The 17,361-nt window shown below is 37.8% G+C and overlaps 1 protein-coding gene across 4 annotated transcripts in view; it reads left to right on the forward strand.

Annotated features, from left to right (window-relative positions):
• Positions 1-1,737: 1,737 nt before the first annotated feature.
• RAB28 (RAB28, member RAS oncogene family) overlaps positions 1,738-17,361 on the forward strand; it is a 65,551-nt gene continuing 49,927 nt past the window's right edge. For all 4 annotated transcript variants that reach the window (XM_059470312.1, XM_059470311.1, XM_059470310.1 and 1 more), the window contains exons 1-3: positions 1,738-1,974; positions 9,009-9,105; positions 14,286-14,374. In XM_059470312.1, coding sequence (XP_059326295.1) covers positions 1,897-1,974; positions 9,009-9,105; positions 14,286-14,374 — 264 coding nt within the window. In that variant the 5' untranslated portion in view covers positions 1,738-1,896. The remainder of the gene's footprint in view (positions 1,975-9,008; positions 9,106-14,285; positions 14,375-17,361) is intronic.

The raw sequence follows: 17,361 nt of genomic DNA on the forward strand, positions 1-17,361 counted from the left end.
GTGTACCTGTAATATTGGAAATTTCAGACATACATATCATAAAGAAAACCTGAAAGAGACTGAAACAGGTATGATTGCTATTCAGACATTATACAAACTTGTTCTAAAAATTCTTAGCTTGTAATTGAATCCATTAAAATACATCTATACCTCAAAGAGTTCCAGATGGTTCTGTTCAAATTGTTATACAAACAATGTCCAAAGAATTGTTGTCACTCATACTGGAAAAATATGTCAAATGGAGGCTTGAAGAGATTTGGTACTATTGGATATCATTATTAATGACTTTTGAATAGCGTATGGTTCTTAGACTTCCAGATATAAGCAAGTCAGGATGGTTGGCATGCATTTTAGAGGATAACATTATAAATAAAACTTTATAGACAAATGTTGCAAGTTGCCTGAAACAGGATTAAATTCAATGGGGAAAAGCAGAAAGGCACTACAGTCAAACAGAAATAAAGCTTCAACATGTATGAAATGCCAATAACAGGAGAGCATCCAGAGGCTCTTTTAGTAAATCAGGACTCATATGAGTCAGCAATGTCACACCGTCAAGAAAACAAACATCATACTGGGATATGTAAACAGAAGTCTTGTATGCAAGACACATGAAGTAATGCTTCCACTCTGCTCAGTATTCCCAGGGCCTCAACAGAAGTACTGTATCCAGTTTTTGGCACAGTACTGCAACAAAGTGGAGAGGGGCCAAAGGAAAGCAACAAGAATAATCAGAAGTCTAGAAAAGACAACCGAGGGAAAGACTGACTGAAGAGGAGTTGTTTAGTCTGTGGGGAAGATGACAGGCTGAAGGGACACTGGCAGTTCTCAAACTCAGGGAAGGCTGATGCAAAAGAGGAGGTTAGAGCCTGTTCTCCCTGGCTATACAATGTATTTTATATGTAATAAAGTAATGGCCTAAAATTCAGCTAGGGCTACCTTGACAAGTTTTCTTACTGATTCCTTATATGGATAGAAAAGTTCTGAGACTGTGAGAAAATGGTGGAGTCTCTAGAATCGGGATTGTTCAGTCTGCAGAAAAGAAGGCTCCAGACCTTACTGCACAGGCCTTTATGTACCCCCCCTAAAAGGGATATGAGAGTGAGAGAGAGACTTCATACAAGTGCATGCAGGGATAGAACAGGAGGGACGGCTCTAAACTGAAAGAGTGCAGGGTTAGATCAGATATCAAGAGGAAATTCTTCGCTGTGAGGGGCAGTGAGGCCGCGGCACAGGTTGCCCAGAGAAGCTGCGGCTGCCCCATCCCGGCAGTGTTCCAGGCCAGGCTGGACGGGGCTCTGAGCAACCCAGCCTAGAGAAAGGTGTTGGAATGAGATAATCTTTAAGGTCCCTTCCAATGCAAACCAGTCAGTGACTATGATTTGACTGCCATAGCTATTTATTTAGTTGCCATATGTAATTGCCATAGCAAACCCCCGCCGCCCGCCCGATCAGCCCCACACGGGGCGGCCCCGCCCCTCAGCGGGGGCGGCCGGGCCGTAGTCTCGCCCCGCCCCCCGTTGCTTGGTTACCGCGCAGGGCGTCACTGCGGGGCCCGAGCCACGGCGGCGAGCGGCCGACAGCCGGGCTGAACCATCCTCCGATCCTGTGGGGGAAGAAGTGGGTGTGTCCCGAAGCAGTAGATGGACTTGTTGCTGTAGCTCCCGCCCTCAATTTACCGCTTTCCCCCCTTTTCTCGGCCCTGTCGTTGGTTTCGCCCCGCGCGGACCATAGCGACGGAGGGCGCGCCGGAGGAAGATGGCGGTGGTGGCTCCGCCGTTGGTGCCGGCTTTGTGAGCGCGACGCTCGCTCTTTTCCCTGTCCCGTCCTCGCTCCTGCACCCGGCTCCTCCCGGCTGCTCTCAGCCTCTTCTTTCCCGCCGGGGCCGTAGAGATCATGTCGGACTCGGAGGAGGAGGAGAGTCCGGACCGCCAGCTCAAGCTGGTGGTGCTGGGGGACGGCACCACCGGCAAGGTCAGTGCCGGCCCCGCCGGCAGCTCCTCTCCCTCGCCGCGGTGCCCCGAGCCCCTTCGCCGCCTTCCCCCTCACGCTGCCCCGGCTCTGCTGCTGAGGAGGGAGCAGCTCGCGGCGCTTCCAGTCTGTCGCGCAGCCGCTGTCGCGATACCCGCTGGCTGCTCCCCCTCGGCTCCAGGCCCTCCAGGCACGGGGGACGCGGGCTCTTCCCGCCGGTGTCCGCGCCGTGCCCCGCAGCCGAACCCTCTGGCGGGCCTTCCGACCCGAGGAGTATCGTCACCTAAAAGACTTACACGACTGTAATCCAATTTTCTTGAGCCGCGAGCAAAGGAGCGGCCAGTAACGTAGTTCGTGCTGTGCTGACGGAGTTGCCGTGGTCCCCGTGCGCTGCCCATGTCGCGACGGAGGCAGGAATGGCTCGGCCGCAGCCGCTGGAGCAGCCCAGAGCCGCTCTCGGCGGCTGCAGTGCCCCGGGCGGGCAGGGCTGGGGTCCGGACCGGGCACGGGGGTTCGCGGCTCCCCTCCAAAGGGACGAGCAGGGAAGGTCGCTTAGCTGGGGCTGCAGCGCCCTTCCTTTCGGATACAGAGCTGCCAGCCTCCCGAGCTGGATGAAACACTTTGCATCTAGCGGAGTTACTGTTCAGAGTTTGAAAAGGCACTGCTGGGTCTATTTTAGTTTGGAACTTCTATGTTTTTGTTTTTAATGAAACCCTGTTTATAAACGCTTATTTATCAACAATAATCAAACAATAATCAAAACAATCAAACAATAATCCAACAAATTTCTCTTTGTAAAAGAGAAATTTTGACAAGGAGAGACCAAAGAAGGCAAAAGAAAGGCTGCTTTCTTGACCATTTAAAATAGTTACTGATCCTAACTATTCCCTTGAACATTGCATATTGGCATATATAGCCTGAATAATTTTGTGAGACGCACCTGAAAATAGTAAATTTATTGTATGATTGAAGTATACAGTTCTTTCCTCTGTCATTAACTTTTGAAATTGCAAGGAGAAGAAATTCTGCGTGCTTCACAGTTCATATGAGAAAAGGAAATGTTCGTAGAGCTGGTTTAAGTGTAGTGCCTTGCATTAATAGGAATAAGCTCTAAGTGAAAGTACATGTGGTTTTGCTCACTTACTTACTCAGAGCTCTGTAAAGAAACAAAACATTTTTTTTTGTCTCCAGTGATTCTAAACCCAGTCTGAAGTGGTATTGTGTTCATGTGAGTCAGTAGATGGGCAGTTCCAACCAGCTGTGTGATGAGAGCATAATAAATGTACAGCATTGACAGCTGAAGTGCTGTTTCATGGGTAGCATTTCCCAGGAGTTTCCCATTCACACTGAAGAATCCTTTCACTGCTGCTGTTGAGCAGCTTGTGGCAAGACCTCTTGCCAAGCATGGATTTTCAAGCATTCTTGAGTTTTGATGTATATTCCTGTTGGTTCCTACCTCTCTCTCAGGAGCTGCCACTCACTGCATCTCCTGCTGACTCCAGGAATCTCACGCTTCCAGGGCAGGTTCTTGGGCACGAGCAGCAGCAGTACTCTGGTGGGCTGCCTTTCCTCCCGTCCCCCCTAGATGATGCTGTAATAGAGGCTCCTTCCCACCATCCCACTGGCTGGCAGCACTCACAGATTTATTGTAGGGTCTTGTAAAAATAAAGAAGCAATTGGGTCATGGAATGGAAGGATAAAATGTACCTACTACTATTTTTTGCCTCAGAAGACTAAATTGTTGAGGCTCCTCTCTTTTGTTGTCTACTCGTTCCGCTTACTTGTTGAAACCTGTGTATGTCTATGTGTTTTCAGCTCTAAATTGCCTGGCTCTCACATCTGGTTCACAGCTGGTCTTCACACACATGCATACTTACCTCTCTTTTACTGTGCAAGGTGTTGGTTTTTCTCTTCCTGTCACCCTGGGACCATGAGACAGGAGGTGTGTAGAAAATGATGGGATATATCTGAAATGCTGTATCTTGTACTTAGTGTGAGGTGTTCACATTTGTCTTCTTTTACCTCCTCTTTTCCAAAGAAACAACAAAAAAAATTGTTGTTATGGGTCAGGTGGAAACTTGCTGTTTTCCTCACCCATTGCTTAGAAGCAATGTGACTCGAGTTCTGTGAAGGGATTGGTAGCAGCTTCAAAACAAATCAATGTCAGTTCAAGCTAAAGGTAATGTTTGTACTTACACTAGCTAGGAATTGCTCTATCCATGAGGCAAGGGAGGCATGATGTGCTTCTGTTAATTTGTTTTGAGGTGGTTGAATTGATAACTGGATACTTAAATTTTTAAGGGTAGCAATAAGCACTGCTGGAGCAAACATAAGTAAAGAAGAGTAAAAGTGGAAGAAGGCATAAGAGAAGTGAGACAGTAGAATGTGTAAAACTCTTAGAGTAAAATAGAGATGCAAGATAATGGTAAACTGTGGAAAATCAAAATTGAGGGAAGAAAGGCTGGTTAGTCAGAAGATAATAGAGGATGATTTTAATGAACTAGACAAACTATGAAAACAATCTAAAGACCAATCAGAAGTGGGGGCAATGGGGAGATGAAAAAATCCAGCAATTATTAATAGCAGTTGGCTCTTTGATTTTGAATATAGGAAGGACATATATACACACAGCTGCCTTATGTGTCTAGGTTTTAAATCAGCCCGCTCTTCCTGGGCCAAAATGATTTTCCATTAAAATAAACCAACATTACTACTAGTATGGATTGAAAAAAAAAAAAAAAAGATGTTATGATCCAGATATTTCTACTCTTTTTGTGCATAGATTGGCTTAATACTGAAATATACAAGGATGCTGATTTAAGATAGAATATTATGATTTGCCAATGTTGAAAAAGGTTTTGGGCCTCTGGAAGTAAATCTCAGAGCTATTAATGGGAAGGGAGGTCCTGAAAAATAGGTATGATGAGGTTCTGTTTGTTTGCTGTCTGTTGTAGCTGGAACTGGAGTATGGTATCAGAAACATCCTACCTTTCCTTCTGGTAACATTGGATGATGAAAATGAAATAATGAATGCTCAAGCTATGGGAGTTGTAGGAGCTAAAACATAGGTTGGCATAAAAAGTAGTGTCCTGCTTACTTAAGGATTTTTTAGAATAGAAGATTTTTAAGCATTTTGAATTGTCTTGTTACACTTGGGCTCAAAAACTTCATAGATGGTGACAAAAATATTTTTATCACTGTTGAGTCTCGCGAATGGAGAACTGAATGAAGTGTGCTGTGCAGATTGGCCCAGCTGCATCAAAGAGACCTACATCAAATGTCAAGAAGTTATGATAATTTTCTCTTTTTCAGTGGAGAAAGTTGCATCAGTAGTTGGCAGTGGGATGGAAGGACATTAGCTTGGACAGTTATGTGTTTTTATGGTAGTTAAAGCATTTCATCATTTAGCCTAGTGTTTGTTTTAGTTTTGCTTGTCCTAAAATTCTTGTCAGTAAGATAGGACATGACTGAGGGATTAGTGTAGCTGTGCTTGGATAATGGCATTGATGTTCTAGAAGGGAGTGAGAGAAAGGATAGATACATGTGGTTTTTGGAAAATAGATTTTCAATTTGTGGCTAAAGTTTGTGTGTGAATGGAAATTCATGGCTTCAGAGCTATGTGCTTGCATCTAATTGAATTTTTGGTTTAGTTTTCTTTCTTACAACTGTGATACTACACTTTGGCACCGCTTTCTCAAAACTTAATTCTATAGGACTTTACTCAAAGAGGTCTCATTGGTGGGGTTTTCCCTACAAGTTTCTGGTTGCCCTGATGAGTAGTCATTGTCAGAGCTGGCTATCATTGCTTGTTCCATATGACTTTCAATTTAATTACTTTTTAGTTTATTTCATAGATATTTGCTTTTTTCCCTCTTTACTCATTATGTAGGTCTTCAGGAACAGCATGTCAAATTCAGTTTATAGTGAATTGTTGACATTGAAAAATAGAAGCAAGGAACTGTTATGCCTTTTATGTATGGTTAAATTCAATCTTTGCTTCTTTGAAAAAAGCCTTCCCAAATATCCTATTGTATTTTGAACTTAGAATACTGTACTTTTTTTTCTTTTACTGCTATCTTGGTTGCTGTATATTAGAGTTCAAAGACATTTTCTTGTTTTTAACAAGGCTTCTTTAACCCCAACCTTCTTCAATAAAGTATTGATATTTGGAATAGGATGTTTACATTAGGTGTGTGAACCTTCCAAACGGATGGAATTTTTGCTGGAAATTCTGCTATGCAAGCTGGTGACCTGTTTGTCTTAATAGAGCTGCAAAGGAACAAAGGCCTTCATAGTATTGTATTGTTTTCTGAACCTGACATTAAGGGGTGGAATTGTATGGAATGCAACCTTTCTAAAAAATGGTCACTGATTACTTATTTATTTTTACAACTACAGTTCTACTGAACCATTATTTAACTTTCATTAATTGTTATATAGATTGTATTCAACATGTCCTCAGGTAAAACAGTAGGGCAAAATCTTTTCTGGCAAGCATGGCAGGGAACACTTCTGGGATTTGAAGGGAGTATTTGCATTGTAGAGGCGCTTGAATATGCATTGACATAACTTCTTTGTTTATTGTTGTAAAGAAGTTTGAACTGTTGCTCTTAGCATTTTGTGGATAAATGCTTGTTTTGTGAAAAAATAGAGGACCCTAGACTGGTAATTCAACACCTTGAGCTCTAACATTTATTAGGAAAAAATTTAAGAAGGAGTTAGTCAATGATTTTGTGCTATAAATTCCTTTGCATTCAAGAGCACAGTGGAGAAAAACTGTTTCAGAGGACTTTGCCATGGTGTTGATTACTTGCTACTCTTATAGGTCAGCTGTTATTGAATATGTGTCATTTCTTGTTACTAACAGCCCTAGAAGTCCTCAGGGATTATTGAATGTCAAAGAATGATAAGCTAATATTTACTGAGCCTTTAAAATAAGAAGGGAGTGGTTGCTTATTTAATGAGGATCTTAATTAGTGTGTTGGAGAATATAGAATACTGTGATATAGTCAGATGCTACTTGAATCTGTACTCTAGGCACTAGTTACTTTTCCAAAAAGGAAAATTTCAAGAAAACTGAATAGTGTATTCATGCAGTTGTCTTATTCTCATCTACATCTTTAAGGTCATAATAAATTAAAGATGTCATTGTAATCTTGACATGCTAACTGTTGAGATTAAGTGAATCAGTTCTACAGACTCTTTCAGTACTGTAGTCTGAATCTGTATTGAATTTTATTTTGTGTGTGTTGTTAGGATTACTGTCACATAGCTGAAGGCAGAAGAATCTTCTCACGATTTGCTCTCTGTGGTCTTCCCCCTTTCCACAGGGATATAAATATATAAGTGTACTCATGCTATTTCTAGTTTACTTGCTTTTTTCCCCATTTGTTTTTTTATTTTTAATCCTCTTGGGGCTTGAGTTCAGTGAAGTAAATGAAAATGTTGCATTAGGCTAACACTGACTTGTGGAATTGTTTCCTAAACATGTCTTCTGATATGAAAATATCATTCATTGTATATATGCCAGTGATAGGAATATAAATATGATACAGAAACATGAAAACAGTAAATCTTATTTTATTTATTTGATAGGAAATCTAATAGTTGAATAAATATTTGCCAATTCATAATAGAGTGTTACTGCTGGAGCTCTGGTGATAATGTTTTAATGCTAAAAAGGGTGGTTTTTTTCTGTGTACATTTGGCATTAGCCTAATTTAGATCTTTGTTATAACCTTCTATTCAAGGACCTTGCCTATTCTCATATTTCAGAACTATTTGCATTATTTTGCTATTGCATTTTTGATTAAATGTGCTCCTAACAGCAATTCTGATAACAATTGGTATGACTTATCTCTTCATGGCTTGATAAATGGAAAACTGGCAAGAAAAAACCCTTCTGGCCTGCTTTGAGTTTTCTTAGACAGTGTAAAGGTTTTGTGAGCTTCTTAGTATTTTTCCTTCTCTATATAGATAAAGAAATATTTAGATTTTTTTTCTGTAGTTAATTTGTATATTTGTTTACAAATGTCATGCCAACAAGAGATTTTTAAGTGTACACTAATTTGATGTTGCTTGTATTTTATAATTTTTAATATTTAGTATTTTTTTCACAATACAGACTTCTGAATTATTTATGATTGTACCACTATTTTCTCCTTTACTTTTTTTGTGGGCCTTCTTTGCATATTTCTTTCCTTTTCTACCCCCACCTCTTTTTTTTTTTTTTTTTTTTTGTCTTCAATGGAGACACTAAATTGCTACCAATAGAATGTAAGTGCCTTGCTTCAGTAGTTTGCCCAGGTTAGTTGTGTATCCTTTCAGCCATATACACTAAAAGCTTATTATTAGGTTAACAGAGTATTGGTTTGCTTTCATAAATCCACAGAATTCCAATTGAAGAAATAAATTTTCAAATTTCTGCTGAAAGGAATAAATCTATAAATGTGCATTCTTAATATGTGTTTACTTTCTTTTTCTGTGTGCAAGAAAGGACTCTTCCCATTTAAGAGTTCGTGTAATCCCTGATCCCAAAACTGATGTACAGTGGCAGAATCTGGCCACACTCAGGAGCCCTCTGTGGGATCCTGCACTGTGCAGGTCTCTATTCTCTCCCAGAAAATTGGTCTGGGATCATGGTGTTCCTTACCAGAGAGGACCCTTGTTTTTGAAATGAATGCTTTTTAAAAATACTGAGATCTTCAGGTACAGATGGTGTTGCCTAGATTTATGTCTGTTTGAGCATACTAATGATACCTCCTTCAAATCTGCATAGTATTTCGTTAATAGAACTATTAGAGTTTTTTTGAAATCAATGCAAATATGCACCTTGCTTCTTTTTGCATAAATTAGTAGCCTTTGCCACCTCCTGTTATTATGTTGAAACTGACTGGAGTGCTTGTCAATCCAAATCCATGAACACTGTTAGCATTCATTGATTTAAAAAGTGCTTAACTGTATTTCATACTTTTGGGTTAACATAAAGTTTGTTGCTGTTAAAAATGACGACTTAATTTGATACTGTTCTGTTTTAGACATCCTTAGCTACCCGTTTTGCTCAAGAAACGTTTGGAAAACAGTACAAACAAACCTTAGGACTGGACTTCTTCTTGAAAAGGATATTATTGCCAGGTAAGAGAATAAAAACTAACTCTGAAAGGCTGGGTGGCAGCAGGACTTGCAGAAACAGATTCTTCAGAGTAATGTGTACTAAATAAGCGAAGTGCAGTGATTTTTATGGCAAAGTAAATTAGGTTGTTTGGAGAATATTTTGTTCATACTTTCCTGCCAGGTGTCATAGAGTTATGCATTTGCAACTTACATCTCTAAGTAAAGCACTGAATTCAAATAAAAGGAGTGTTATCTATATTGATGAATTTTATAATCCCTGCTTAAGTGCACTCATTTTCCACGTGGGTAGTGTAACATACAACAATGAAATGGAACTTTAGAGATATTAATTGAAAAAGTATATGTGTTTTGAAAGAAATATATATATTTTTAAATTAAATACACAGCTTATATTTGAGTTGTGTGGGAGATGCATAATGCAGCTATGGACTCACATAGGCTCTAATATGTGAATGCTGTTTTATGCAAGGCAGCATGAAATTGCTGGCATTTAATAGACCACTAAAATTTAGGGTCCCTTGGCACTCATAAAAATACAGTTTGAGCATTCAAGATGTTTCACTTCATGAAGGCAAAGAAACTATTTAGATGCCAGTTGCGGCACACTGCATGGAAAATGCAAAGAAATAATTAAAAAAGAATAATTGCTGGTTAAGTTTGTCTCTGGACAATTGGGGTTTAAAATATGTCTTTTCACTGATTTGTGTGTGCTCATATTCTAAGTATGCAAGTATTTAATTAAAAACATTTGCTTCTGGATTCAGAAATCAGAAGTTAGAAAAAGTTAGTGTAATTATTAAGAGCTGTAGAGAGATTTGATAAAGTTGATGCAAGTTCTGTAGTTCTGTCTTCTCCTTGTGGAGGATGAGGAGGGAAGGAAACCCAGAAAGTAAGCATTTTATCTCTAAACTGAAGTTATAAGAAAATGTATACAGTTCTTGAACTTATTTTTAAAAAAAATTATATTGCAAATAATTTTTTGATTGTGTTTATATATTTTCTTAAGTGAAACAGAATAATCTTTTCAGACTACCCCTGTGTTCACTATTTTGGTTTGGCCATTTTGCTGAACTTTTTTAGTATCTGGTGAATGATAAAGTACCAAATCCCAGTGCTTATTTCTCCATAAAATCAACAGAATAATTTTTTTATTGTCCTGCTCATGCCTCTAAAAATACCAGTGTGTATAATGCTTAACAGCAGTACTTGCAAGTGGAATGTGTACACAAATCATGCAGTGTGCATGCTGAGAACTTGTATTTTGCAGGTTTTTATTCCAGCTGTTAAGCATACAGAAACTATTAGTACGTTACTGGGATTCTAAATATCCTTGTTGAGTAGAAAATTTGGAAAATTATCAACTGTTGCTTCATTCATTTTTGTTCATAGTTTATATTGTGTGTGAATTTCATTCATTCATAGTTTATTTTGTAATAAAATCAGAATGCTAGTAAAAATAGCTCCAAAAATCTGTACATCTGTTTTCCTCAAAACAGTAGCATTTGCATTCATATTCAGGAAGAAACATTTTTCTGTAGGTTGTCACTCTGGTTTTGCCTATACCTATATATGTATTTAGGTGTATATGGCTCTCTGTTTCATAGGTAAACTGGATTAGTTGTAGGGAGTAAGAGAGAGGGAGGTTTCATTTCTAAATGCTGGAATGGGAAGCATTACTTTAGTAAGTGGATTTTTCTAATTTCTAGATTAGTTCTGGGTTTGCAGAGTTTACTCTATGCTTGTTTACTTGACAGGTTAATTGAGACCACTGCACAGAAATTATGTGTATCAGTAGGAAAAAGGACTCGATTTCTCTTGTTCAGTAAGAGAACTGATGAACAACTATGGTTCAGTAGTTGTTGTTTTTTTTTTCCATCTTCAATGTAAGCAAAGATTCCAGAAATTAAAATTACAGATTTCTAGAATTACACAGGAGTTTGCATTGGGCTTCATTGAAATATATTATAACTTACAAAATAAAGTACTGTTTTTCTGGATTTTTTTTTGTTTTCTTTTAAATTTTTTTTAAGATAAAAGAGGCATTTGTCTCCAATTGTTTTAGTAACTAATGCAGTTTTGCAGTAAATATAGTAAATATTTTGCATGGTAAAACAGTACAGTTAAATACAAATCAGAAGTACTTTGATAAATTTTGAATGTTTTCTGTGTTGCTCAACATGTGTCTAGTGTTCAACATGAGAAATTCACTTCCTGCAGTTTGTTCAAAACACTTTTTTTTAAAGTGCTAATCAGTTTCATTATATTTATTGATGCAGAATCTTGTATAGTCTGGATGCAGCAATGGTGTAAGTTTTAGTGCTTAAATAGTGTATCTGTTACTCAGAGGGTCTGCTGATAGAGACTCCTAAGAGCCATAGTTGTATACTTTTGGGGAGGTTGTGGGTGCAGCTCAGTAAACAGGATTCTCCTGTTAAAAGGATTTTTTTAAAGTTGTTTGTGTAAAAAGTGTTCAGACTTGTGTCTTGACTGTGCAGCACTGCAGGTAAGGTTAACCAGTGCACCAAGGTTCCTCCTGCAGGGTCTCTGCTGCTGCAGCCCAGTGGCTTCACTCCATGCCAGGAGCAGTCTGCACACCTGCGCTGTGCTACCTCACGTGTTTCAGCTTTGCATTGCGTGCATTTTCTACAGAGTAAAGAAGTGCTGGGGATTTTTTGTCCCTTAATAGTGTGTTACATGTTATTTTGACAGTATTCTCCTGTTATTTTTATTGGAGAGTTAAGACTGTTTCTAAGAACTGTCTTATTATGCATGGTTTCTTTTTGTTTTGTTCTAAGTCTCTAGTTTTTATGTTCCTGTTAAATTGAAAAAATAAAAGATTTCAAACTTTTTGCAGAGAACTTTGTGTGCTACTATCTCAGTTGTTAATTAAATACTTGCTAGGTAAATTGCCTGCAGTTTTTCCTTTTGTCAGAATAATCCTAACATCCTTCTTTCTTCCCCAGAATCAATCTGAGCACAAAGCAAATATTACAGAACCTATTTGGAAAAAAGGGAAAATGCAGCATTTTGCACAGGAGATGATCAGTATGAATTTCATAGTTAGTGGGGTCCTAATTAAGAAGTTCACCTTAAACAAACATCCCAATTTTCTTTTCCTTGTTTTTTTTTTTTTTTTTTCTGTTGTTAATGAAACAGAGTAAATAATTTGTAATAGGAGATTTTTTTTAATTGGACAGTCACAGACTATTTAATGTAACTTACTACACTACAATTTTTAAGGTTCCATGCAGTTATCCAGATACTGGGGCCAGAATGCTGTGCATAATTTTCCTTAGGAGGAAAATCAAGTTGAAACTTTTTAGAGTACTTGAACACAAGATTAGGCATCTGAAAATTACTGATTTTGAAAGTGATAATATGCATAAAAGTTTTTTTTTTTCCAAAATACATGTCATGAATAACACAGTGACTTTCCAGCAGAGTACATAGGGGTAGAATATTGCAGCATGGTGAGCCTTTGAGCCTGCATAGTTTGCTTACCCACTGAGGATGGGTAGTCTTTTCAGACTGAGGATGCACTGGTTTATGGAAGGCTTTCCTGCATTGTTTGCGATCATTTATATTCTAGGCTTTAAAAATAATTAATTAATTAATACATAGTATATGAATTATCAAAACAAACAAGCTTTTTGTTGATTATAAAAGGTTGCCTTGATTGAATTGGGGTGTTTATGATGTGTTTTCTAAGCTCCATGTAGATTTTTTCTTGGTATTAGATAAAACTCAGAGTAGCCTAATATCATCTCTGTATTTTTGACACCAAGGTAGTAGTTTTGGGAATCTGCTCTTTTAACCAGATTAAAGCAAGATTGCATTATAAAAATATAATATGGTATATGTAATTTCACTGGTAGCATATATTCAGCTATATAGATATAATTTGCTGTTATTTTCACCTAGTACAGTGATACATTTCCATGGAGCACATTCCCTTGTGTAACCAATGGCAGCGTGTCAGTTAGAAATTTACAGCTGAATGGATCCTGTGGGGTAAAATCAGATGGTCAACTACATAAAATAGTTGAATTAAGAATATATCTTAGCAAGCCAAAGTAATGTGTTTATTTTCACTTGATTTGTAATTGTTGTGATGTGAAATTTGTTGCATTTTTTAAAATCTAGGAGTAAAATTAATAGGCAGTTGTGATTATTTGTGAGTATGTAGAATTTGTATTAACATATAAGTGTCATGTGAGTTGTGTGTGGGTTAGAAAAAAATTTGTAAGTCCTTACTCTGTTAGAGTTTGGTGCTGCAGGTAATCAGAACAGTTCTGAAAACAGTTTTTACCATGCAAAATGTGAGAAAGTATACTTTAATATGTTTGTATGTATATGGTACCTTACCTTTCTGTGTATATTTTTGATCTGTGAGTTGCTGAGTTGTCTTGGAGAATATGTATGATTTGTAGGATGTTAAATATTCTACATGATTTTTTGCTAGTTTTGTTTTTAAAAACCTATTAACAATTTCAACGTAGCTTAAAATGGTTCAGAGTAGAAAGGAGGGTCTATTCTTGGTGTAGATTCTTTGAAGATGAGACTGTGTAAATCATGTACAATTTAGCTTCATGCCTTAAGGTGAAGAGTGCAGGAATTAATCATAGTTTGCATCCTCAGCTTAGATGGGTGTCAGCATTTCCATTTTTTTACTCTGTCAACTATACAATTCTGTAACTGTATACTGCTATCAGCATCACTACCAAAATGAAGTTATCATGAAGATTTTCCTCACTTCTTGATCTGTAAGGAAGATTTGGAGAGGGGATGAGGAAGGAACACACAGTATGAAATAATGTGGATAAGTTGGCATTAATTGTGTTACCTTTCAGTTCCAAGTACCCCACTACAGAACGTTCTTTGTGCATTTTTACATGTTTTGTCAGTGGAATATATTATATAATTTCTATTCAGGAGTGTTATACTTTATGCAATTCCAATTATTTTCTGTCACTATTAGATATGTTAACAGCTAGCTATAGTTTATTGCATCTTAATGACTTAGCTGGACACAAATGACTTTTTTCCCAGATGATACAATTATTTTTGTTTCAAAATTTAGTTCCTGTTTCTTGTATACTTGTTAAAAGCTATTGTTGTTGAATATATTTGTGTCTAAATTGTCCAGGTTACACAATATCTGTATAATTTTTTTTTTCCAGGAAATCTAAATGTTACTCTTCAAGTATGGGATGTAGGGGGACAAACAATAGGAGGCAAAATGCTGGATAAATATATTTATGGAGCTCAGGTACAGTATAAATGCTGATAATTATATCTTATAGCAATGATATAAAATTAATTGAAACTTTGTTTGTAAAATTATGCATACATACATTATATTTAGCTTTTAGTTGACTGATTCATGAATCTCAAAAATGTTGAATGTCTGTTCAATCTAAACTTAATTGATATTAATATGCTACTTTAATTTTGGTGTGTAGCTAATTTTTTAGAGCTGACATAAAAAGCAAAGCAAGTGTGTGCATTTATAGAACTGAATAACTCCCAAGAACAGATGGTTGTTTCCAGGCTTTGTGTCTTGAGTTAAGAAAAGCAATCACAATAAATAGTAAAGGCTATTTGGTTATCCACATGGTAGATAGAGTGGCTGCTTTCAGAACAGCTGCCTCCTGGGGGGAAAAAGTAGAAGGAGGAAATTAAGAGCAATCCTACACCATTAAACTCATACATGCAACTGGGGTTATAAGGGGGCAAACAAAAAGAGACAACCAGGTAGCTAAATATTTTTGCAGAACTCCTATCCAATGAAAATTAACTTTATCTTCAGGTTAACTAAGCAACTTTAAGTGGATGGTAGGATTAAGAGTTAAGTATTATAACTGCATCTTGAGTCATGAGATGATTTAGGAGGATGTATTATAAATGCCAAACTTCTTAGCGTGAGTGATCCTAATATGTGCTTTGTTCCTTAATTTGGAGTTTGTAATGAGACCAATAGGCATAAAATGTGCTATTTGATAATGTTATACAACACAGGAATGGCTAATGAAAGAGATTGGGATTTATTAGTGAATTGGATAAAGAGAAACTTGTCAATGTAATGTTTTGTCACTTTCAAAACAATGTCAATATTTTTAGCTGTTGCATCTGTTTATAGCATGTTATTTTTTTTAATAAAACCCCATTTGCTAACCTGTTACGGATCTAGCAAGCAGTAGGAGAATGTGGCTTCCTTGACAGAGGGAATTTGATTAATCACAAATTGTTGCCATATGTCCAAAGTAAATTTAATGAAGGAAATAAAAGGCTATTAGCTTTGTCTGTATTGAATTTGGTGATAAATGTAGGAGTTTCTTACCAAAAATAGCAGGTCAAAGAGTTAATACCTGTGCCCAAAAGTGCATAAGCAGTTTATATCAATAAGACTAAAGTTTGATTTTTTTTTTTTTTTGTTATTCAGAACACATTAACAAAAAAACCCTGTGTCCAATCTCTTTGTCTTTAATCTTCCTCCAGTCCTCATTTTAACCCAATTTTTTTTAATGGACTGGTGATTTTTCTCTCCTAATGTTGGCATGTATTGCCAATGTCTGTAAGAGGCTTCTTATCATCAAAGTTGAGTTCTAACACACTTTTCTATTAGCTTTATAACAATGCCTGTTAAAGATGCATAAAATTGTCTCTATTTTCATCTATTCATGAAATGACATGAATAGTTTGAAAAAGCGCTGCTTTCAGCTTATTTCTAGGCATAAGCTTATTTAATGTTGAACATCGGTACCTTTTTATAAGACAAATAGGAAAAGCAAAGAAGAACAAGTAGGAGTATTTTTAAGGGTAAATCCTTTTAAATATGAATAAAAAATTCCTGTGAATTGGCAACAAAACAGCAAGAAAGTAACTGCGAAGAGGTAGCATGGAGTTTGTAAAGGTAAAATGTGCACAGCCAACTTGATTGTTGTCTGTGGTTAGGTGGTTAGCTGTGTGGAGAGGAGAGCAGTGGATGTAATTTGTCTTTGCTTCAGCAGGGCCTTTGACATAATCTCCCACAATATTATTAAAATATTACAATAAATTTACTGAAAATCTGAATGGACAGCTGGATTTAAAGGTCTATAGCTCAGTGTCTTACTGATTTATTTCTTAAGGGTTGGTACTGGACTTGTTTCTTTTACTGATTCTTTTATCAATGGAGCAAAACATTGTAAGTTTATGAATAGCACCAATTTGGGGAGGAATGGTCACTGTGCTGAAGTGTAGGGCTGCTACTGAGAGAAACCATGACCAGCTGAAGGAGTGGACCAAGAGAAACCTTGGGAGGTTCAGCTGATGACAGATGCCAAGTCCTGCACCTGGTACAGAACAATCTTATGCAGCTGGGAATCAACTGGAGAGTGTGCAGTGAAGGGCCACAAAGGTGATTAATGGTCTGGAGCATCTGTCCTATGAGGAAAGGCTGAGAGAGCTGTGACTGTTCAGCCTGGAGAATAGAAGGCTAATCAATATATATCCACCATGCAGGAAGGATGCAAAGAAGAAAGAAGCAGGCTCTTTTGTGTAGAGAACCAGAGCAATAGGCACAAACTGACACAGGGGATTCCTTGTGAACATCAGGAAACACATTTTCTGCTGTGGGGATGACTGAGAACTGGCACAAGTTGACCAGAGAGGTTGAGAGTCTCCATCCTCAGAGATAGCCAAAAGCAGTCTGGACATGGTCCTGAGCAGCTGGCTTTGGGTGCCACTGCTTGAACAGCATCATTGCACCAAATGATTTCCAGAGGTCCCTTCCTACCTCAGTCATTCTGGGAAATGGCTTTGGAGGAAAAAGCTCTTGGATGGATGTCTTATTGAGGTAAAAAACCAGTTGAATGGGACTTTGCAATGCATCCTTGCAACAGTAAAAGCTAATTGAGTACTGATCTGTGTTAGTAAGAATGAAGTAGTCAAATCAAGGAAAGTGATTATCATGCTCTCTGACATTTTTGAGGCTACATTTGAAGTACTGTATTCAGTTTGGGGTTCCCCAGTGCAAGAGAGCCTTTAAAATATTTTAGTAACTTGAGTGAAGGTCGCTAAAAAAAAAGTGTGTGTGCCTATGATGGGCACTTGGTCAGCGTGTATGGTGCAGCTGGGATTTTAAACATCTTGTTTGTAAAGTACACAAGCTATACGGATATTGGTAAAGCAGGTGATTTGGATCTGTTGCAGAAATTGTGTTTGTCTGTGTATTCTTCAAATCTAAATAATTCAGATTTAAAGTACATGTGTGGA

This window comes from Ammospiza nelsoni, chromosome 4 (assembly GCF_027579445.1).
Source record: "Ammospiza nelsoni isolate bAmmNel1 chromosome 4, bAmmNel1.pri, whole genome shotgun sequence".
In the NCBI taxonomy this organism is placed as follows: Eukaryota; Metazoa; Chordata; class Aves; order Passeriformes; family Passerellidae; genus Ammospiza; species Ammospiza nelsoni.